Below are 24,256 nucleotides of genomic sequence, written 5' to 3'. Positions count from 1 at the left end.
GCAATCTATAGCCTACATTGCAGTTTGGCAGCCTTTAGATCATTTTGGATACTAATGTTACTAGCTAGTTAGACACTGATCCTGTCCACCGATATTTGCATTTATACATTTTACATTTGGGGTCTGCTTGATGAATACCGTTATTTTAATTGTATTTTTTTATGGACATTCTGAACTACCGTGGCTTACGTTGGCCATAATTGGTGATGTTGGTCACAGACGGTCCTTAATTACATTCACTTTATCTTTGACTCCACTACAACATTGGAGTCTAATAATATCACTCCACTCTTCCAACTGTACTTTTGTTGTTTAATTGTTGCACTAGCTGAAGAGTTTAGACCCACGGTTCGTTTGCTTAAATTGTACATATCCAAAATACTAGTTCTCCGTTTGTATACTTTTATTGAATTGTTTCCTCCTAAGGACATTTAACAATTTAACAATTCAGGGGCCGATCCTTTTCATAGCCTACTGGTTCATTTAAATGTTTCTCATTGCCCAGCCCTGTGGCGACACCTAGTGGACTACCTGTTATGGCCATTGAAATGCCACAGATCGCACCTTCTTTCCTCGGTCGGTTTGACCTCACTGCAGATGCAGGGTAATCAATGGATGCGGAGTAAGAGAGAATAATGACGAGTTTAGGATTTGTATTTTTTCATTTTTTTCTTCTTTGAAGTGTATAGTACTATCATTTTAATTTTTGTGTATGTTTGGAATGTTCAGGATGGTGAGGGGGCTTATGTTGGCATTATCCAAAGATTCTTGTGCTTTTGCTTTTTTAGAGGATTTGTATATATTTTTTTATGCTGCTCCTCTCTCAATCCCTCTTTTCCTCTTTCTTTTTCATTTGACTTCTCCTCTTATGAAGATTAATGTCTCGTTCAACAACAAGTTGGGATGGTATTTTGGGGCTTCCAATCAGACTGGTGACATGAAACATTTGCGGTTGTGGGGGGAAAATTAAGCGTGCCAGAGTATTTTCACATCTGAAGAGCCTGAATACTGATATTGCATTTCTTCAAGAAATGACCATACTAGATTGCGTAAAGCATGTGTTGGACAGGTTTTTCATTCTAATTTTTAATGGCAGAGTCAGGGGAACAGCAATAGTGATTCAGAAATGAGTACAGTTTTCACCCTCACAGATCATTTCAGATCCTTATACAATAGTTAGTGGCACACTCTTCCAAACCCCTGTAGTACTTGCGAATGTTTACACCCCTAACTGGGATGACACTAGATGTATGACATCTCTTTTAGCCTCCCTCCCTAATCTTGACACCCACCGCCTCATCTTCGGCGGGGACCTTAACTGTGTTACTGAACCAAGGCTCGATCGGTTTAATCCCAGAACACTTACTCCTTCCGGGATGGCAAAAGCTCTTTCTACATTCATGACCCAAATGGGTTGTGTTGATCCATGGTGCTTCCTCCAGCCGGTCACAAAAGACTTCTCCTACTTTTCTCATGTTCATCAAGCCTACTCGCGCGTAGACTACTTTTTTTAGATAGAGCCCTTCTGCCCTCAGTTAAAACTACTGAATATTGTGCGATAGTGATTTTTAACAATTCCCCCCACATTCTGGACTTATCTCTTACTCCAAATGCAAAAAAACTGTAGAATTGGAGATTTAACACAGCCCTATTGTCTAACAAAGAATTCTGTGACATTATTTTGACCAACATAGATGTATTCATTCAAACAATACTTTTTTTTTTGGGAGACTTTCAAAACTGTATTACGGGGGAAAGATAATTTCTTACAATGCTCATTATATCAAACAAAGAAAACTGAAACGTCAGGAACTGGTGGACTCAATCCTGGCAATAGAGCGCCAACCTTCAACTTCACCATCCCGTGAATTATACGCAGAGAGGCTAAAACTTCTAACTTAATTTAATCTGCTTTCCACTGATAAAGCAGAGTTTCTGTTGCAATGAACAAGGGGGACGTACTACGAATATGGTGACAAGGCCAGCCGCCTTTTAGCACACCAACTTAAACGCCAGTCAGCATCTCATCTCTCAGGTATATGACTCTTCCCGTAATCTTACAAGTGATCCCTCTAATATTAATTCAACTTTTGTGGAATATTATTCTAACCTCTACCAATCTGAACCCCCATCAGATAATACGGCTATCGACAACTTTTTAAATAACTTGGATATCCCATCCATTGATATGGACATGAGCAAAGTTCTGGATAACCCTCTGCATCTAGATGAGATAACAAAGGGTCTAAAGTCAATGCAAAGTGGCAAGGCCCCAGGCCCTGATGGCTTCCCCATACATTTTTATAAAGAATTCTGATAGCTAATAGTTTAGCTAATAGTTTAAGGTTGTAGCATGCCGGTTGGAACCCTGCCTTCAGGATGTCATATCTGATGATCAAACGGGTTTCATCAAAGAACGACGACTGTTTTCCAATGTATGCCGGCTTTTGAACATTATACTCTCTCCTATCTCTCCAGACCCCAAAATTGTTGTTTCTCTTGATGCAGAGAAGGCTTTTGACCGGGTGGAGTGGGATTATTTATTTAAGATTTTGGGAAGATTTGGTTTTGGGTCTAATTTCATCTCATGGATACGTCTGCTCTATTCTGCTTCTACGGATAGCGTCTACACCAACTCTCAACATTCAAAATACTTCCCCCTCTCCAGAGGTACCCGTCAAGGGTGCCCTATGTCCCCCCGCTCCTTTTTGCTCTTGCGATAGAACCGCTCTCCTTGGCCTTAAAATTATCTCCATTCACTGGAATCCACCAAGCTGGTGAAGAGCACAGTGTCACTGTATGCAGATGATCTACTATTATATATCACTAACTCTGTGAACTCGATAACATAATGCATATTTTAAACACGTTTGAATCAGTCTCAGGTTACACATTGGACCTTTGAAAAAGTTGATGTTTTCCGATCAACTCTGCTGCCAAGCAAATTCCCCTTGGAGCCCTGCCTTTCCGTCTGTCGCCCTCTGGCTATTCCTATTTAGGTGTGAATATAACACACTCTCTGGCTACCCTCCATAAAACTAACCTTGCAAGCCTAGTCACACGAGTTAAAGCAGACTTACAACGCTGGGATAGTCTGCCTCTCATTAGCTGTCAGAATGCAATCTGTTAAAATGAACACTTTACCTAGGTTTCTATACCCTTTTCAATGTCTTTCGATCTTTCTGCCAAAATAATTTTTTTACCAAGTTGGATAGGCTCATCAGTCATTTTATCTGAGCAGGCAAATCACCTAGGATACGTAGAGCAATACTTCAAAGGAGGAGACAATATGGAGGATTGGCACTTCCAAATTTGCTGCTTTACTATTGGGCAGCCAATATTCAAAAGATTATGGTCTGGTGTAATGCTCCGGGGACCAACTGGTGTTTATTAGACGTGCACTCCTGCCAATCATCCTCCTTTTCTGCATGTGACCCACTGTCCTTGTGTCCTTCAAAGTATACGGGAAACCCCATTGTGCGCTCTACTTTGAAGATCTGGAGACAATTTCATCAACATTTTAGACTTTCTCCCCCTTCTCTTCTAAGCCCTATCTGTAAACAACAACCTATTTTTACCCTCCAAACTTGACCAGGCTTTTTTGTTTAGTGGCATGAGAGCGGTTTGGTTTGTTTCAAAGATGTATTTTTAGACGGGAAGTTGGTCAGATTTAATGATCTCGTCGCTAAATCTAATCTGGCTCATTCTTTTTTCTCATTCTCATAATCTTTTCCGCTATTTCCAAGCCCGTAACTTTGTTCGCTCTCATTTTCCCACCTTTCCTCAAACTGCCTCCCAAGACGTTGCTAGAGGAGATTTTGTCCCTCCTGTGGAGTCGGTAAGGTCTGATTTCTAGATTATATGACATTACGCTTTCCTCTGAACCCTCTCCAATAAACAAAATCAAGACAGACTAGGGTGGTGAACTTAATCTGGCAGATGACTGGTGGGAGGAGGCCCTTCTTAGGGTTAACTCCACATCCTCATGTGCTCGGTTAAGTTTCATTCAGTTCAAAGTCTTGTACAGAATCCATTACAACAAAGAAAAACGTAGTAAATTCCTCCCAGACGTGAATGACACGTGATAGACGTTCATTCACTCCGGCAGACCAAACTCATGTTTTATTCATGTTCTAAGCTGTCAGAGTATTGGTCATCCTGTTTTAATACTCTCTCAAAAATTTGAGATACTGACCTGTAGCCTTGTCCTCTAATAATGTCCGACTCCAAGTGTAGCTAACATACACCTTAGCCAAATACATTTAAACTCAGTTTTTCACAATTCCTGACATTTAATCCCAGTAAAAATTCCCTGTTTTAGGTCAGTTAGGATCACCACTTTATTTTAAGAATGTGAAATGCCAGAATAATAGTAGAGAATGATTTATTTCAACTTTTATTTATTTCATCACATTCCCAGTGGGTCAGAAGTTTAAATACACTCAATTAGTATTTGGTAGCATTGCCTTTAAATTGTTTAACTTGGGTCGGGTAGCCTTCCACAAGCTTCCCACAATAAGTTGGGTGAATTTTGGCCCATTCCTCCTGACAGAGCTGGTGTAACTGAGTCAGGTTTGTAGGCCTCCTTGCTCGCACACGCTTTTTCAGTTCTGCCCACATATTTTCTATAGGATTGAGGTCAGGGCTTTGTGATGGCCACTCCAATACCTTGACTTCGTGTTCTTAAGCCATTTTGCCACAACTTTGGAAGTATGCTTGGGGTCATTGTCCATTTGGAAGACACATTTGCAACCAAGCTTTAACTTCCTGACTGATGTCTTGAGATGTTGCTTCAATTTATCCACATAATTGTCCTTCCTCATCATGGCATCTATTTTGTGAAGTGCACCAGTCCCTCCTGCAGTAAAGCACCCCCACAACGTCATGCTGCTACCCCTGTGCTTCACAGTTGGGATGGTGTTCTTCGGCTTGCAAGCCTCCCCCTTTTTCCTCCAAACATAAAAATGGTCATTATGGCCAAACAGTTGTATTTTTGTTTCATCAGACCAGAGGATATTTCTCCAAAAAGTACGATCTTTGTCCCCATGTGCAGTTGCAAACCGTAGTCTGGCTTTGTTTTATGGCAGTTTTGGAGCAGTGGCTTCTTCCTTGCTGAGAGCCCTTTCAGGTTATGTCGACATAGGACTCGTTTTACTGTGGATAAAGATACTTTTGTACCGGTTTCCTCCAGCATGTTCACAAGGTCTTTTGCTGTTGTTCTGGGATTGATTTGCACTTTTCGCACCAAAGTACATTCATCTCTAGGAGACAGAACGCGTCTCCTTCCTGAGTGGTATGACGGCTGCGTGGTCCCATGGTGTTTATACTTGCGTACTATTGTTCGTACAGATGAACGTGGTACCTTCAGACGTTTGGAAATTGCTCCCAAGGATGAACCAGACTTGTGGAGGTCTACAATTTTTCTCTGAGGTCTTGGCTGATTTCTTTTGATTTTCCCATGATGTCAAGCAAAGAGGCACTGAGTTTGAAGGTAGGCCTTGAAATACATCCACAGGTACACCTCCAATTGATTCAAATGATGTCAATTAGCCTAACAGAAGCTTCTAAAGCCATGACATAATTTTCTGGAATTTTCCAATCTGTTTAAAGGCACAGTCAACTTAGTGTATGTAAACTTCTGACCCACTGGAATTGTGATGCAGTGAATTTTATGTGAAATAATCTGTCTGTAAACAATAGTTAGAAAAATGACTTATGTCATGCACAAAGTAGATGTCCTAACCGACTTGCCAAAACTATTTTTTGTTAACAATACATTTTTGGAGTGGTTGAAAAACTAGTGTTAATGACTCCAACCTAAGTGTATGTAAACTTCCGACTTGAACTGTATATTCAGTTCAATCTTTGTTGCCTAGTCTCACTAAAAGTAAAGCGGACGTTGTAACATTTGCTTCCCTGCCGGCAGATCTTGCTTAACTGGAAATCCTTCAAACCTCCCACTATATCATCTTGGTTGAAAGATCTAATGTCTTTTCTACACTTAGAAAAAAATGTATACACTTTGAGAGGCTCTACTGCTAACTTTTACTTGTGATCGCAGCCTATAATTTCCTTTTTTGTACATTTGCCCTCTATTGATCAGGAGAAAGAATTTTGGCCAACAGGATACGCATTGTGTATGTGTATTTGTATTTATATATTATCTCCAATTGTAAATTCGTTTTTTTTTTATGTTAATGTATGCTGCTTTTGTTGTTAAAGGGAGGGAGGTGTTTCAAAAAGTATAGAGATAAAAGGACGTATCTGTTCAATTTGTAATTTGTATTTCTTTATATGTCCAATAAAAAAAATATATATATATATAAAAAACAATGTTGTGTCAAAAACATACGTATTTATTTGGACAGTAAAGCTAAAACTTAATTTGTCTCTATCCTTCAGCATTTTGTATTTGAGATCAACAAGTGCCTTCCAACGCGTTTGTATAGTCGCAAGCTTGATGTAGTCATTGCGTGCTAGGAATATGGGACCAAATACTAAACTTTTGACTAAATTGAATACACTATAAGTGAATTTGTCCAAAAACTCACGACACCTTCAAATGGAGGGACTAGATACATAAAGTGCATTCATTATCTAAACGGTAAAACAGATATGTATGAAAATACCCTCGAATAAAAGGTGACATTTTGTACTGTCGCCTCATATAAAACATTTGATCTCAAATCCGTAGCGGAGTGTACAAAACATACCTCCGAAAATTACAAGTTGTCTCCAGTTGTTTACATTTGACAGATTGTGATGATATCCACTTTCTATGTGTATTCTTTGGTCATAACCCTCTGGTTGCTGTAGTGGACAGACTGGGTTCACAGCTTACCTTGGGGAGTTGAATCCACTGTCTACAGTCACGCTGCTGCTGTCCATGCTATCCAGACGTGCCGAGTGCGCTGACTTCTGGCTGCTACTGTTCTCTGTCTCCTTGGGGCTGAGCAGCGTGAGGTTAGTCTCAAATTTGCGCTGCAGGTCACGCTCCTTCTCCCGCTCCAGAAGCCACTGCATGGTTCCGACTCCACCCTCCCCGTGCCCTTTGACCTCTGCCGCCACTAACTCCTCCCGCGAGGCCTCCTCCACCACCACCTCCTCGTCATCGTCCGACACATTGTAGTAGTCAAAAGCGGCCTCGGAGGCTGATGGGAACGCTGGCTCGGAGCCCTGGAGGCCCAGGGCGGAAGCGGGGGAAGCTGCTGAATTCGAAGGCTGCTGGGCCTCTAGATTGTCAAGGACATCGGCTGATTTGATGTGTGGGGTCTTTCGTAGGGTGCCCGACTTGGTGTAGGTGCCCTCCACGTAGCCTGCAGTCAACGCGTTGTGTGGAGGCTTGAACAAAGTGTCCTTGCTGAAGATCTCCTTCCTCTTGTCTGCCCCACCACCACCGCCTCCCCCTCCAGGGTCTACGTTGTGTTGGTGTTGTATCAAACGTCCATTAGGCATGGGCTCTGGGGTCTGGCTTGGTGTTGGCCGTTTTGAGACGTTTTGTCCCTTTGCCAAAGAGTCCTCTTTGTATTCCATTGTGAGGGGAGAGGTAAGGTGAGGGGTGTGGCGATCAGCCGGAGTGCCCTTCCGGATTCCCTCAGACGAGGTTAACGTGTCGTGGTCTGCTTTTGACAGAGGTGAAGGGGCGGTAAGGATTGTTTCGTTCGACGTATTGCACTGGAAGTAGTCGTCCGCCGAGGGCTTGGGCGAGAGTCCCTTCAGATCACTGTAGGCTGGCAAGCTGTCTCTGCTCTTGTTCCTTTCCAGCGGGCTTCGGATCCTAGACTCGTCCAAGCTCCCCTTACCTAAGCTCCCCTTCCCCACATCAGGCACACACATTTCAGAGTTGAACTTAGCAGCCGAGAACATGATCCTTGAGTAGTGGGACGACTTCTGGGAGGCCCGCAAAGTCCCATTATCTGTGTAGTAATGACTCCGCTCGTCAGGACTCCGCTCATAGTCCTCTGACATCCCCAAAGAGGGGCACATTCCGCCCAGAGGGCTCAAAGCATTATCCATGGAGCGGGACCTCTCCTTAGCCTGATCGGGCAGCTCGTCGCGCGACTTCCTTCCTTCTTGAGTTTGACTGTGGCTTCGGTGCACTCTCCCGCTGGATGTCCCGCGCGAGGGCTCGGGGAAAGGCATCTCTGTCCTCCTTTTCGCCAACTCCCCGGACACGTCCCACTCCGGGGTGACGGGGAAGTGGGACTCTGTGATGTTGGGGTTACTGTGGACTATGTAAGTCCCGCCGCTTCGTTTGCGCTCCAACGTGTACATGGCCTCACGAGGGGAGCGCACCAGCGAGTGGCTGAAGAAGCGGCTGTAATCCCTGTCCACCATGGCCATGTCCAGGTTGGAACTCTCGGACGGGTCGCCCCGGGAGACGCGAGTCTTGCTGTGTGAACGAGACTTGCCGTGCATCACCCGACGGTGACCACGACTCCTCCGGCTGCGTGCACTGTGCTCTGCCGAGCTGCCTGCTTTTCTCCTCTGGGCACGCTCCTCCTCCAGCCTCTTCATCACGGCCGTGTGGCGAGCCACATTCTCCACCGTCAGGTCTGGGTTGATCCGCCGGATGATCTCCATCTCCACAGTGCGGGGGATGGTGATGGCAGGCGCGTCCTCATCGCGGAGGGGCCATTCCTCGGGGGGGAACTGGGCCGAGAACGTGGCCAACTGCCTCAGCTTGTCTTTCTTGAAGCTCAGCCTGAACAGCTTCAGCCCAAACTTCTTTGATTGCTTCTCGGCACTGCTGCCACCACCACTGCCCTCCTTTTTTTTGGTCAGCGTGTCGGTCTTATAGGGGAAGGGGGCATTGCTCTTGCTCTTGTCCATCAGAGGATCTTGCAACTGTGACGTCTGAACGGGAGCCGGAGGGGGCTCAGGGTAGGAGGGGGGCTCTCCCCGAGGCTCCTTGGGAGATTTCCTCTGGTAAGCGGGGGCTTGAGGAATGGGCGTATCATCACGGTACGTGTTATAGGAGTCACCGTGGTTCTTCTGGTTGGGCCTCTCCCTCGTGCAGCCCGGGGTGGAGGGCGTGATGGTGCCTGACTGTGGGGAGGTACACTGCTGCTGCTGTTGTTGCTGCCGGTCGTCCAGGTGGTACCACTTGCTGTTGGATCGGATGAGGTTGGGGGTGATAAAGTAGGCCTGGGGAGTGACAATGAAGTAGCCCTCAGGTGTTGGGTAGATTTTCCTCTCTCGCACCAGCATATTTAGGGTGTGTCGCAGAATTTCCGAGCTCGGTGTCGGAACACCTGAGGGAAACACAGATGGGGGAAAGAACAGTTTTACAGTCACATCAGCAGTTCAAAACCAGAGTTCTATGACTTACATTTCAAGAGTGAAGTATTTTTACGTGGGACTTTTTTGTTTGTTGAGACAAAAGTCTCAACTTTAAATCTTATTCATACTTTTTACCATTATTATTTAGGTCGCTACTCCTCTTACACCGTTTAAGCTAGAAATTCCGTTCAAACTTTAAAATGTGTAGATTGGTCAGGAATAGTGTGCTTACCTACAACTTATTGATATATTTTATACTTTTTAAGGTATACATTCACTTTCATGGCAATTCCTCATAATTCTAAAGGCCCCATTGTGACATCGTCACTTCCAACATTCCATTCACTGTAAATGCAACTTTTGACACAAATCCTCTACTTTGACCACTTGGGCAATAACCTTGACAAAAAGTTAGAGCATATGAAATCTTCCTCTACTTCTCTGCTTTTGAAATCTGAATGATGAACAAAAATAGCTTATTCTGCTAAAAACTTACCGCTGTTTTAGTAATTGCATCAACAGCTTTTGTAACTTTTTATAAATAACTGAAATGTTGACCCCTTTTCAAAAAAGCTATTCAAATCGGAAAGTGGATAAGGAATAGCTGCTACCAATCAATAGATAGAGCTGTAACCCATCAACCTCTCTCTTTATGGATGCAGTAAGTCATGTCAGAAGCTAGCAGGTTCATTGCTTACCAACAACAGCTGCACATTTCAATAGCAATACATCACGTTTTAAAGTTCACTTTCCTTGCTTTGTCTAACAACACTATCATGAATCTAGCAAATATGTTTGTGGGTCAGAGTGCAGTATTTCTTTAGTTTCAAAGCACAAATTTTTGTTAGCATGTTCCTCATACTGGCTGTAGCCAAGGCAACTGTTGCCTAGCAAACGAACAACAATTGCCACCGTTCACTCTAGATATTTTACCCGATCACTTCTCATTGCATTTCTTTCAGTTTTCAAAGACAACAAACGTAGTTTAGACACTGAACACAACCACAGACCACAACCAGACAACTATTGACCACACAACTACTGACCACAATTACTGACCACAGCCATACAACTATCGACCACAACACCACAACTACAGACCCGACTACTGAACACACCTGCTGACCACAACCACACAACTACTGACCACAACCACACAACTAATGACCACAACTATTGAACCCAACTAATGACCAAAACTACTGACCACAATCACTGTCCACAACCCCACAACTACTGACTGAAACCAACTACTGAACCACACAATTACAATTACAACTACAACTACTGAGCACAACTACTGAGCATACCTCCTGACCACCACTACTACCCAGAATTCCTGACCACAACACACCTACAGACTAACTCCTGACCACAACTACTGAACACAACCACACAACTCCCAACCACAAATACTGACCACAACCACACAACTACTTACCACAATCACTAAACTACTGACCACAACTTCTGACCACACAACTACAACTACTCACCACAACCACACAACTATTGACTACAGCCACACAATTACTGACTACACAACTCCTGACCACATACTGACCATGACCACACAACTACTGACCACAGCTACCGCCTACATCTACCGACCTCAACTAATAACCAAAACTACTGACGACAACGACTGACCACAATCACTAAACTATTGACCACAACTGCTGACCACACAACTACTGAACCACAACTACTGACCACAACCACATAATTACTGACTACACAACTACTGACCACAACCACTAACTACTGACCACAACCACAACTACTGACCACAACCACACAACTACTGACTACAACTAATGAATCACACAACTATTTAACAAAACTACTGACCAAAACTAATGACCACAACTACTGACCTAAACTACTACCCACAACCACACAACTAATGCCCACAACTACTGACCACAAAAACACAACCACATACCATAACTCCTGACAACAACTACTGCACACAACTCCTTAACACAACCACATAACTACTGACCTAAACTAGTGACCACAACTAACTGACCACAACCACTAAACTACTGACCACAAAACCACTGAACCAAATAACTACTGACCACAACCACAAATACTGACTACAACTACAGACCACAACCACTAACTACTGACAACAACCACAACTACTGACCACAACCACAACTACTGATCATAACTACTGACCACAACCACACAACTACTGAACACAACTAATGAATCACACAACTATTTAACAAAACGAATGACCAAAACGAATGACCACAACTACTGACCTAAACTACTACCCACAACCACACAACTAATGCCCACAACTACTGACCACAAAAACACAACTACAGACCATAACTCCTGACAGCAACTACTGCACACAACTCCTTAACACAACCACATACCTACTGACCTAAACTAGTGACCACAACTACTGACCACAAAACCACTGAACTAAATAACTACTGACCACAACCACAAATACTGACTACAACTACAGACAACCCACAAAACTACTGACCACAACTGCTGTCCACAACCACACAACTACTGACCACAACCAAACAACTACTGACCAGAACTACTGACCACACAACTAATGACCACAACTACACAACTACTGACCGCAACCACAAAACTACTGACCACAACTACTGACCACAACCACACAACTACTGAATACACAGCTACAGTAGAAGTCGGAAGTTTACATACACATTTACATTTACATTTTACATTTAAGTCATTTAGCAGACGCTCTTATCCAGAGCGACTTACAAATTGGTGCATTCACCTTATGATATCCAGTGGAACAACCACTTTACAATAGTGCATCTAACTCTTTTAAGGGGGGGGGGTTAGAAGGATTACTTTATCCTATCCTAGGTATTCCTTAAAGAGGTGGGGTTTCAGGTGTCTCCGGAAGGTGGTGATTGACTCCGCTGACCTGGCGTCGTGAGGGAGTTTGTTCCACCATTGGGGTGCCAGAGCAGCGAACAGTTTTGACTGGGCTGAGCGGGAACTGTACTTCCTCAGAGGTAGGGAGGCGAGCAGGCCAGAGGTGGATGAACGCAGTGCCCTTGTTTGGGTGTAGGGCCTGATCAGAGCCTGAAGGTACGGAGGTGCCGTTCCCCTCACAGCTCCGTAGGCAAGCACCATGGTCTTGTAGCGGATGCGAGCTTCAACTGGAAGCCAGTGGAGAGAGCGGAGGAGCGGGGTGACGTGAGAGAACTTGGGAAAGTTGAACACCAGACGGGCTGCGGCGTTCTGGATGAGTTGTAGGGGTTTAATGGCACAGGCAGGGAGCCCAGCCAACAGCGAGTTGCAGTAATCCAGACGGGAGATGACAAGTGCCTGGATTAGGACCTGCGCCGCTTCCTGCGTGAGGCAGGGTCGTACTCTGCGAATGTTGTAGAGCATGAACCTACAGGAACGGGTCACCGCCTTGATGTTAGTTGAGAACGACAGGGTGTTGTCCAGGATCACGCCAAGGTTCTTAGCACTCTGGGAGGAGGACACAATGGAGTTGTCAACCGTGATGGCGAGATCATGGAACGGGCAGTCCTTCCCCGGGAGGAAGAGCAGCTCCGTCTTGCCGAGGTTCAGCTTGAGGTGGTGATCCGTCATCCACACTGATATGTCTGCCAGACATGCAGAGATGCGATTCACCACCTGGTTATCAGAGGGGGGAAAGGAGAAGATTAATTGTGTGTCGTCTGCATAGCAATGATAGGAGAGACCATGTGAGGATATGACAGAGCCAAGTGACTTGGTGTATAGCGAGAATAGGAGAGGGCCTAGAACAGAGCCCTGGGGGACACCAGTGGTGAGAGCACGTGGTGCGGAGACAGATTCTCGCCACGCCACCTGGTAGGAGCGACCTGTCAGGTAGGACGCAATCCAAGCGTGGGCCGCGCCGGAGATGCCCAGCTCGGAGAGGGTGGAGAGGAGGATCTGATGGTTCACAGTATCAAAGGCAGCCGATAGGTCTAGAAGGATGAGAGCAGAGGAGAGAGAGTTAGCTTTAGCAGTGCGGAGCGCCTCCGTGACACAGAGAAGAGCAGTCTCAGTTGAATGACTAGTCTTGAAACCTGACTGATTTGGATCAAGAAGGTCATTCTGAGAGAGATAGCAGGAGAGCTGGCCAAGGACGGCACGTTCAAGAGTTTTGGAGAGAAAAGAAAGAAGGGATACTGGTCTGTAGTTGTTGACATCGGAGGGATCGAGTGTAGGTTTTTTCAGAAGGGGTGCAACTCTCGCTCTCTTGAAGACGGAAGGGACGTAGCCAGCGGTCAAGGATGAGTTGATGAGCGAGGTGAGGTAAGGGAGAAGGTCTCCGGAAATGGTCTGGAGAAGAGAGGAGGGGATAGGGTCAAGCGGGCAGGTTGTTGGGCGGCCGGCCGTCACAAGACGCGAGATTTCATCTGGAGAGAGAGGGGAGAAAGAGGTCAAAGCACAGGGTAGGGCAGTGTGAGCAGAACCAGCGGTGTCGTTTGACTTAGCAAACGAGGATCGGATGTCGTCGACCTTCTTTTCAAAATGGTTGACGAAGTCATCAGCAGAGAGGGAGGAGGGGGAGGAGGATTCAGGATATACACCTTAGCCAAATACATTTAAACTGAGTGTTTCATTCGTTCTTGACATTTAATCCTAGTAAAAATTCCCTGTCTTAGGTCAGTTAGAATCACCACTTTATTTTAAGAATGTGAATTGTCAGAATAATAGTACAGAGAATGATTTATTTCAGCTTTGATTCCTTTAATCACATTCCCATTGGGTCAGAAGTTTACATACACTCAATTAGTATTTGGTAGCATTGCCTTTAAATTGTTTAACTTGAGTCAAACGTGTCAGGTAGCTTTCCACAAGCTTCCAACAATAAGTTGGGTGAATTTTGGCCCATTCCTCCTGACCTCACTGGTGTAACTGAGTCAGGTTTGTTGGCCTCCTTGCTCGCACACACTTTCTCAGTTCTGCCCACAAATGTTCTATAGGATTGAGGTCAGGGCTTTGTGATGGCCACTCCAATACCTTGACTTTGTTGTCCTTAAGCCATTTTGCCACAACTTTGGAAGTATGCTTGGGATCATTGTCCATTTGGAAGACACATTTGTGACCAAGCTTTAACTTCCTGACTGATGTCTTGAGATGTTGCTTCAAAATATCCACAAAATTGTCCTTCCTCATCATGGCATCTATTTTGTGAAGAGCACCAGTCCCTCCTGCAGCAAAGCACCCCCACAACATAATGCTGCCACCCCGTGCTTCATGGTTGGGATGGTGTTCTTCGGCTTGCAAGCCTCTCCCTTTTCACTCCAAACATAACAATGGTCATTATGGCCAAACAGTTCTATTTTTGTTTCATCAGACCAGAGGACATTTCTCCAAAAAGAACAATCTTTGTCTCCATGTGCAGTTGCAAACCGTAGTCTGGATTTTTTTATGGCGGTTTTGGAGCAGTGGCTTCTTCCTTGCTGAGCAGCCTGAGGGGCCTGAGGTTATGTCGACATAGGACTCGTTTTACTGTGGATATAGATACTTTTGTACCTGTTTCCTCCAGCATCTTCACAAGGTCCTTTGCTGTTGTTCTGGGATTGATTTGCACATTTCGCACCAAAGTACATTCATCTCTAGGAGACACAACGTGTCTCCTTCCTGAGCAGTATGACGGCTGCGTGGTCCCATGGTGTTTATACTTGTGTACTATTGTTTGTACAGATGAACGTGGTACCTTCAGGCGTTTGGAAATTGCTCCCAAGGATGAACCAGACTTGTGGAGGTCTACAATTTTTTTCTGAATTCCTGGCTGATTTCTTTAGATTTTCCCATGATGTCAAGCAAAGAGGCACTGAGTTTGAAGGTAGGCTTTGAAATACATCCACAGGTACACCTCTAATTGATTCAAATTATGTCAATTAACCTATCAGAAGCTTCTAAAGCCATGACATCCTTTTCTGGAATTTTCCAAGCTGTTTAAAGGCACAGTCAATTTAGTGTAAACTTCTGACACACTGGAATTGTGATACAGTGAATTATAAGTGAAATAATCTGTCTGTAAACAACTGTTGGAAAAATGACTTGTGTCATGCAGAAAGTAGATGTCCTAACCGACTTGCCAAAACTATAGTTTGTTAACAAGAAATGTGTGGAGTGGTTGAAAAACAAGTTTAATGACTCCAACCTAAGTGTATGTAAACTTCTGACTTCAACTGTACTTTCCAAACCACTGACCAAAACGACTGACCACAACTACTGACCACAGCCAATGAACCACACAACTACTGACCAAAACTACTGAGTACAACCACACAACTACTGATCACAAAACTACTGAACCACACAACTAATGACCACAAAAACACAAATGCTGACCACAACCACACAACTACTGACCACAACCACACAACTACTGACCATGTCTATACTGTAGGGTCCAAAGAACCTGCAACACAACTACTGACCAGAACTACAGAACTACTGACCACAACTACCGATCTGGTCTGCACTAGCTCTGACCCCAGCTCTGGTCCTGGGCATAGCTAGCTAGCTCTGGTTCGCACTAGCTCTGGTCTCCACTATAAATTATAACTACTTAAATGAGAATACATTAGCATATAATACCCAACAACAATAATTGTAACTCTTGAATAGTTCAAGCTAGAGACACAAACCCAATGTTCAGGCTGTCCTATCCTATAAACCAATCAAATCATTCAATCAATCTTTTCATCTATCTACTTTTTCAACTATAACCAGTCACTCAGGGGGCTCCCGAGTGGTACAGCGGTCTAAGGCACTGCATCTCAGTGCTAGAGGCATCACTACAGACCCTGGTTCGATTCCAGGCTGTATCACTACCGGCCGTGATTGGAGTCCCATTGGGTGGCGCACAATTGGCCAAGTATTGTCCGGGTTAGGGTTTGGCCGGGGTAAATTGTAAATAAGAATTTGTTCTTAACTGTCTTGACCAGTTAAATAAATAATAAAAACCACTACCACCATCTTTCACATGTTCAGGCTATCCTCATTTCAAATTCTTTAAAAGTTGTATCAACTATAACTATATACATTTGCTATATAACATGCTTCAAACCATACATACTTCAAAAGAAGCTGGCACCACACACCACATTTTCTTCAGAAAATGTACTTTTAGCCTAAAGCTAGCTATCAGTAGGTCTACATACAGTGAGTTCGGAGAGTATTCAGACCCATTGACTTTTCCCACATTTTATTACTTTACAGCCTTATTCTAAAATTGATTAAATATTTTGTCATTAATCAACACACAATATCTCATAATGACAAAGCAAAAACAGGTTTTTAGAAGACAAAAAATGTACATAACTATTCAGACCCTTTGCTATGAGACTCAATTGAGCTTCGGTGCATCCTGTTTCCATTGATCATCCTTGAGATGTTTCTACAACTTGATTGGAGTCCACCTGTGGTAAATTCAGTTGATTGGACATGCTTTGGAAAGGCACACACCTGTCTATATAAGGTCCCACAGTTGACAGTGCATGTCAGAGCAAAAACCAAGCTATGAGGTTGAAGCAATTGTCCATAGAGCTACAAAACAGGATTGTGTCGAGGCACAGATATGGGGAAGGATTCCAAAAATGTCTGCAGCATTGAAGGTCCCCAAGAACACAGTGGCCTCCATAATTCTTAAATGGAAGACGTTTGGAACCACCAAGACTCTTCCTAGAGCTGACTGCCCGGCCAAACTGAGCAATCTGGGGAGAAGGGCCTTGGTCAGGGAGGAGACCAAGAACCTGATGGTCACTCTGAAAGAGCTCCAGTGTTCCTCTGTGGAGATGGGTGAACCTTCCAGAAGGACCACCATCTCTGCAGCACTCCACCAATCAGGCCTTTATGGTAGAGTGGCCAGACGGAAGCCACTCCTCAGTAAAAGGCACATGACAGCCTGCTTGGAGTTTTCCAAAAGGCCCCTAAAGGACTCTGACCATGAGAAAAGAGATTCTCTGGTCTGATGAAACCAAGATTGAACTCCTTGGCCTGAATGCCAAGCATCACACCTGGGGGAAACCTGGCACCAGGTGAAGCATGGTGATGGCAGCATCATGCTGTGGGGATGTTTTTCAGCGGCAGGGACTGGGAGACTAGTCAGGATCGAGGGAAAGATGAACGGAGCAATGTACAGAGAGTTCCTTGATGAAAACCTGATCCAGAGCGCGCAGGACCTCAGACTGGGATGAAGGTTTATCTTCCAACAGGACAACGATCCTAAGCACACAACCAAGACAACACAGGAGTTGCTTCGGGACAAGTCTCTGAATGTCCTTGAGTGGCCCATCCATAGCCCGGACATGAACCCGATCGAACATCTCTGGAGAGACCTGAAAATAGCTGTGCAGCGACCCTCCCCATCCAACCTGACAGAGCTTGAGAGGATCTGCAAAGAAGAATGGGAGAAACTCCCCAAATAGCGTCACACCCAAGAATACTCGAGGCTGTCATCGCTGTCAAAGGTGCTTCAACAAAGTACTGAGTAAAAGGTCTGAATACTTATGCAAATGTAATATTTCATTTTTTTCATTTGCAAACATTTCAAAAAAACAGTCTGCTTTTTCATTACGGGTTAATGTGTGTAGATTGATGAGGGGGAAAAAAACAACTTAATCCATTTTAGAAGAAGTCAAGGGGTCTGAAAACTTTCCGAATGCACTGTATTCTACATAGTTCTGAAATAATCACAAAAATAATTTTAAAAGAACTATCATCACTAGAGCTGTCATCATATTTCTCTACCCAAATAATGGCCTACTTTCTAATCATTACATCATTCAACTCATACTTCAGTCACACTGAAAGTTTTACAAATGTAAATCGTGCATCTACTTATCTGAAACCCACAGCATGATTGATTCAGAGTTGCTTTGCTTTCCTAAGAGTGTTGTCCACATGATCCTGCTTTTTATTCCCATCTTCTGACAGAAGATCGCTTTGTCCTATGTCTTTCTTATTTTACCCTGCTGGTCATCTATGAATAATTGAACATCTTGAAGAACAATCTGGCCTTATTCTATTTTAACTTTATTTAACTAGGCAAGTCAGTTAAGAACAAATTTTATTTTCAATGACGGCCTAGGAACAGTGGGTTAACTGCCTTGTTCAGGGGCAGAACGACATATTTTTACATTGTCAGCTCGGGGATTTGATCTTGCAACCTTTCGGTTACTAGTTTAACGCTCTAACCACTAGGCTACCCTGCAACCCCCAATGGCCATATACTCTTATAATCTCCACCCGGCATAGCCAGAAGAGGACTGGCCACCCCTCAGAGCCTGGTTCCTCACTAGGTTTCTTCCTAGGTTCCTGCCTTTCTAGGGAGTTTTTCCTAGCCACCATGCTTCTACATCTTCATTCAGCGGCAGGGTAGCCTAGTGACTAGTAACCGCAAGGTTGCAAGATTAAATCCCCGATCTTACAAGGTAAAAATCTGTCGTTCTGCCCCTGAACAGGCAGTTAACCCACTGTTCCTAGGCCGTCCTTGAAAATAAGAATTTGTTCTTAACTGACTTGCCTAGTTAAATAAAGGTACAATTTAAACAATTCCTTGCTGTTTAGGGTTTTAGACTGCGATTCTGTATAGGCACTTTGTGACATCTGCTGATGTAAAAAGGGCTTTATAAATAAATGTGATTGATTTCTTCTTTTAGATTTCACACGCAACAACTGTAGTTTAGACTGTAGTTTTGACATTTATTCCCCACAATCTGAATTAATATGGTTGATATAGTCAAAGTTGATATAGGTTGATATAGACCAATTATTTTACTACATTTAACTTTGACTATATGTAACTGCTTTTCTTTAAATAGTCAAGTAAAACTTTTTTAACTTCTACCACTGCGACAAAAAAACGTTGAAAGCGTTAAAGCAAGTCCCACCAATTGTACTTCATGTACAATTACCATCTAGTTAATCCTATATAAACATGACCATTTTTTGAATTAATTTAAGTTGAACTTAACTCACTTTTTTTCACTATCCAAAATGTAATCTATCCCTGTCAGGGTTAAACATCTTCCATACATTTTCACAAAAGTCCATAATCAGCAAGACCAGTTTTAACTCTACGGTAGCTTTATTTCTAGTACTTATTCTAGTATTTCCATTTTACAGATGGAAACCATTGCATAGCACTAATGAACTGAGCCTTGCCTTAATGAGAGGCAATTCCTCTTAGTAAACTGAGTAAGTCAATAAATCTGTAAATCTGTAAAGATAGTGCACAACTCTACTCTACTAGTTGCATCCGTCCCTATTATGACTCTATCGCCTCCTATTGCCTCACCAAAGCCTTGTGTCATACAGACAAGAGACGCCAGACCGAGACAGAGCCAGAGCTTACTCTACTCTGTATCCCTCCTCCATCCACCCCATGTCCTTAGCTAACCATACAAATCACAAACACAAAAGTAGGCCCTCTGGATAAAGCTCAACATAAGCGTTTACTAGTAAGAGCTCACTGTTGCATGACATTACATCACACTTTGTTAGTTGCCATACCAACATGACACAATTAGAGATTAAACTCAGTTTTAAGACATCTGCATGGAGGGAAGTGATGCTGAATTTAAAAGAAAGTTTACCTACTTGGAAAGGAGCCATGTGGAAAGTGACAGAGTAGTCTTACAAAAGCCCAGTACAGAAAAGAAACAAAAGGCTACATGGAACAAAAAATGTACTCCAATTACACTGAACAAAAATATAAACTCAACATTGAAAGCTTAGTCCCATGTTTCATGAGCTGAAATAAAAGATCCCAGAAAGTTTCCATAGACACAGAAAGTGTATTTCTCTCAAATTTTGTGCACAAATTTGTTTACGTCCCTATTAGTGAGCATTTCTCCTTTGCCAAGATAATCCATCCATCTGACAGGTGTGGCATATCAAGAAGCTGATTAAACAGCATGACCATTACACAGGTGCACCTTGTGCGGGGGACAATGAAAGGCCACTCTAAAATGTGGAGTTTTGTCACACAACACAAAGTCACAGATGTCTCAAGCTTTGAGGGAGTGTTCAATTGGCATGCTGACTGCAGGTTTGTTGATGTCAACTTTGTGAATAGAGGGGCAGTGGGGTTATGGTATGGGCAGGCATAAGCTACGGACAACGAACACAGTGGCAATTTGTTTTGAAAACTCTGCCATGACATGTTGTGATAATGGTGCCGGAGGGGAGGGCTGCCGTTTTATGAGCTCCTAACCAACTGTGCTATTTTGTTAGTTTTTTCGCATTGTTTGGAACTTATTTTGTACATAATGTTGCTGCTACCGTCTCTTATGACCGAAAAGAGCTTCTGGACATCAGAACAGCAATTACTCACCTTGAATTGGACAAATAATTTTTCTTTAATGAGTTGGACGAGAGGAATTTACTCCAGACACCCGAACAGGCCCTCATCCCCATCATTCGCAGGAGAAAGAGACTGAGGTTTGGCGGAAGGAGATCGGGGTGCCTTGTGAGGATCCGGAGACAAGCGGCTAATCTGCCTTTGCCATCGGTACTATTGGCCAACGTACAATCGCTGGATAATAAAGTGGACAAACTAAAAGCACGTATATCCTACCAACGGGACATTAAAAACTAATATCTTATGTTTCACCGAGTCGTGGCTGAACGACGACATGAATAACATACAGCTGGCAGGTTTTACACTGCATCGGCAGCAGCCTCCGGTAAGACAAGGGGTGGCGGTCGATGTATATTTGTAAACAACAGTTGGTGCACGATATCTAAGGAAGTCTCGAGGTTTTGCTCGCCTGAGGTAGAGTATCTCATGATAAGCTGTAGACCACACTATCTACTAGGGCTGGGTGTTATGGCAAATAAATTATCACGATATATATATATTTTTTTCATTCAATAACGATAATTATCACGAAATTAAACAAATAATGTTTAAAAGGTGCATATCTGCTTCAGACTCAAGCCTGCCTGAACAAACCGAAGGCTTTAATGCTTCTTATTTATTGTCAGAAGTAGAAGAACTCACCAATAACATTAACTCCAATTTTCTTTAAAGCTCTAAGTTATGAACAAGAAATAAAAAATCAAAAAAACTAACAGTGCAAGTCAATATGCATTATAACTGTTAGCCTAATGGCACATCACAGTTGAACTCAGGTTAGTTGAAAGAAAGACAAGTCTGTCTACGGTCGCTGGCTTTAAATCCCTTCACTATGCTGCCACCTGTGCTAAAAACACGCTCTGATGGAGAGCTGGTCGCAGGAATGCACAGGTAGCGCTTACCAGGTGGCTAACTTTGGGAAAGTTTATTTGGTGGATCTTCCACCAGTCCAGTGGATTGGTTTCACTGTCAGCATCAGGAGACTGACAGTAGCAGCTGAGTTCCTTTTCTACCAGCTGGATTTCAGTAAGACCTGTAGTAAGAAGGTTTTTTGAAAGAAATGCCCAGTGACTTTCTCTTTTTAGCTGGCAGTTGTGGTGAAGCAGCAGCAACATCTCCCTGTGCCGGGCTTGGGTTTTGCATGTCCCTCATTGACCATTTTTGAGACAGCTCTTGCCTTTATGTGGCCCACCTTCTCCTCTTTGATGTAATGTGTTTTAAACTGAGGGTCGACCAACGAGGCCAGGAGGTCATCTGTGGCTAGGTCATCCTATTTCTCATTCAGATAGTCCATGACTATCGTTTTGATGGTTTGATGGTTTGATGGTGAGCTCTGTTTCACCATCATCAGGTTTCATGACCTCTGTATTGAACAGGTGTAGTACTGGCTTCAGGTAAGACACTCTGACATAAGACTCACCAGACAGAGCATCTGGGAATTCTAGTAGTGGGGACAATGCCCGGGTTGATGGACTTAAGAACATCTATATCTGTGTAGGTGGGAGCTAAGTGCCGGGTCTTCTTGCCACTGCACAATACCTGTGAAATGGCTTTCTCCTGCTCCAGTACTCTTTGCACCATCTTTTGAAGTGATCCCCACCTGGTAGGCGACTCTGTCACCAACTTGTGCCGGGGTTGGTTGTGTTCTTTTTGAGCAACTGCCAGGTCTCTCTTCTTTTTCCACGAATAGGAAAAGGCACCTACCACTTTCTTACACACTCCAATTGCTCGATCCACCCGTTTGTCTCTACCCACTCCCTCTAAGAGAAATCAAGACAAAATCACAATAATCCCTTTTATTTATGTACAAATGTAATATTTAACTTGAATCAGTAGATGAAAAAAAAGCACATTTTAGTTTCATCTAACCAATCACTTCAACATACACAATTGACAAAGTTACTTACCAATGGCCAAGCGCAGACGATGTCCATAACATTGCAGTCGGGTCCATTTGTTGATTTGAGCGGCCTTCACCACATTCGCACCACTATCCATTGTAATGCAGACCTGTCTGTCTTGACTGAGTCCCCAGGAGGCGAGAGCATCAATGAGCCCCTCTGCTATAGCTTCACCCATATGGTTGTTGGAAACGTATGATGTTTGAAGGCATTTATTTTGAAGATTCCACTCTTTGTCGTAATATAGTGGATAGTGAGGCTAATATAAGGCTCTGACGTGTGACTAGACCACAGATCGGTAGTAGTAGCAAAATACGCAAAATCTGCCTTGAGCCTCAACTTTTTCCCTACATTCGGCGTAGTTTAGGCAGTGCGGTTTGAGAGAAATGTTTGTGGCCAGGGAGCACGTACCTGGGTTCAATTAAAATGAAAAGCCACTTGAAACTTTCCTTTTCAACTGTGTTAATTGGTAACATGTCCTTAGCAATGCAATGTATAATAGCATTTGTGATGTCTTTGTGACTTTTTGATGTTTGCTCGTAGGGCATAAACGCTGTCAGTGTTGACTGCTTCGGCGTTTATCAATACCGTTGCATAAACAAACTCTCTGCATGTTCCAAAGTGATTTTGCTTCAAAAAGGTGAAAAGGGTTTGTCGTATTACCAGAGCCACCTGTCTACGGCACAATTTGCACCGAACATTGCTCTGCTCTTTGTCGGACTTCAAAAAGCCAAACCACTTCCAAATATCTGAAACAGTTGAAGCCTTTTTATCAATAATTTCTTTGTTGGAAGCTGCTCCTTCTCCATGGCTATCACTGCCACTGTTTTTGCCTACATCACTCATTTTTCGTGGGAATAGTGGCTACTCCATCACTCTAGGTGCTAAGTGGTTTTTAGTGGGCGTATACCTCTCCACGTGACAGTCGTGAAGAGAGCACGACAAAACCTATTCCCCCTCAGGAGACTGAAAAGATTTGGCATGGGTATTCAGATCCTCAAAAGGTTCTACAGCTGCACCATCGAGAGCATCCTGACTGGTTGCATCACTGCCTGGTACGGCAACTGCTCGGCCTCCGACCGCAAGGCAATATAGAGGGTAGTGTGTACGGCCCAGTATATCACTGGGACCAAGCTTCCTGCCATCCATGACCTCTATCCCAGGCGGTGTCAGAGGAAGGCCCTAAAAATTGTCAAAGACTCCAGCCACCCTAGTCATAGACTGCTCTCTCTGCTACCGTATGGCAAGCGATACCGGAGCGCCAAGTCTTGGTCCAAGAGGCTTCTGAACAGCTTCTACCCCCAAGCCATAAGACTCCTGAACATCTAATCAAATGGCTACCCAAACAATTTGTATTGCTACTCTCTGTTATTATCTATGCATAGTCACTTTAATAACTCTACCTACATGTACATATTACCTGAATTACCTTGACCAACCGGTGCCCCCGCACATTGACTCTGTACCAGTACCCCCTGTATATAGCCTCGCTATTGTTATTTTACTGCTGCTCTTTAATTATTTGTTACTTTAATTTCTTATTTTCTGTAGGTATTTTTCTTAAAACTGCATTGTTGGTTGAGGTCTTATAAGTAAGCATTTCACTGTAAGGTCTACACCTGTTGTATTCGGCGCATGTGACAAATAACATTTGTATCACAGAGATACCGTGACGAGATCCTGAGGCCCATTGTTG

The 24,256-nt window shown here is 43.6% G+C and overlaps 1 protein-coding gene across 2 annotated transcripts in view; it reads right to left on the bottom strand.

The window, feature by feature from the left end:
- Positions 1-24,256, bottom strand: part of LOC139566654 (storkhead-box protein 2-like) — a 72,550-nt gene that overhangs the window by 9,508 nt on the left and 38,786 nt on the right. For both annotated transcript variants that reach the window (XM_071387909.1, XM_071387911.1), the window contains exon 3: positions 6,842-9,254. In XM_071387909.1, the coding sequence (XP_071244010.1) occupies positions 6,842-9,254 (2,413 nt within the window). The remainder of the gene's footprint in view (positions 1-6,841; positions 9,255-24,256) is intronic.

The sequence above is a fragment of the Salvelinus alpinus genome, chromosome 39, assembly GCF_045679555.1.
Source record: "Salvelinus alpinus chromosome 39, SLU_Salpinus.1, whole genome shotgun sequence".
In the NCBI taxonomy this organism is placed as follows: domain Eukaryota; kingdom Metazoa; phylum Chordata; class Actinopteri; order Salmoniformes; family Salmonidae; genus Salvelinus; species Salvelinus alpinus.
This window is presented reverse-complemented; position numbering and strand designations above follow the sequence as displayed.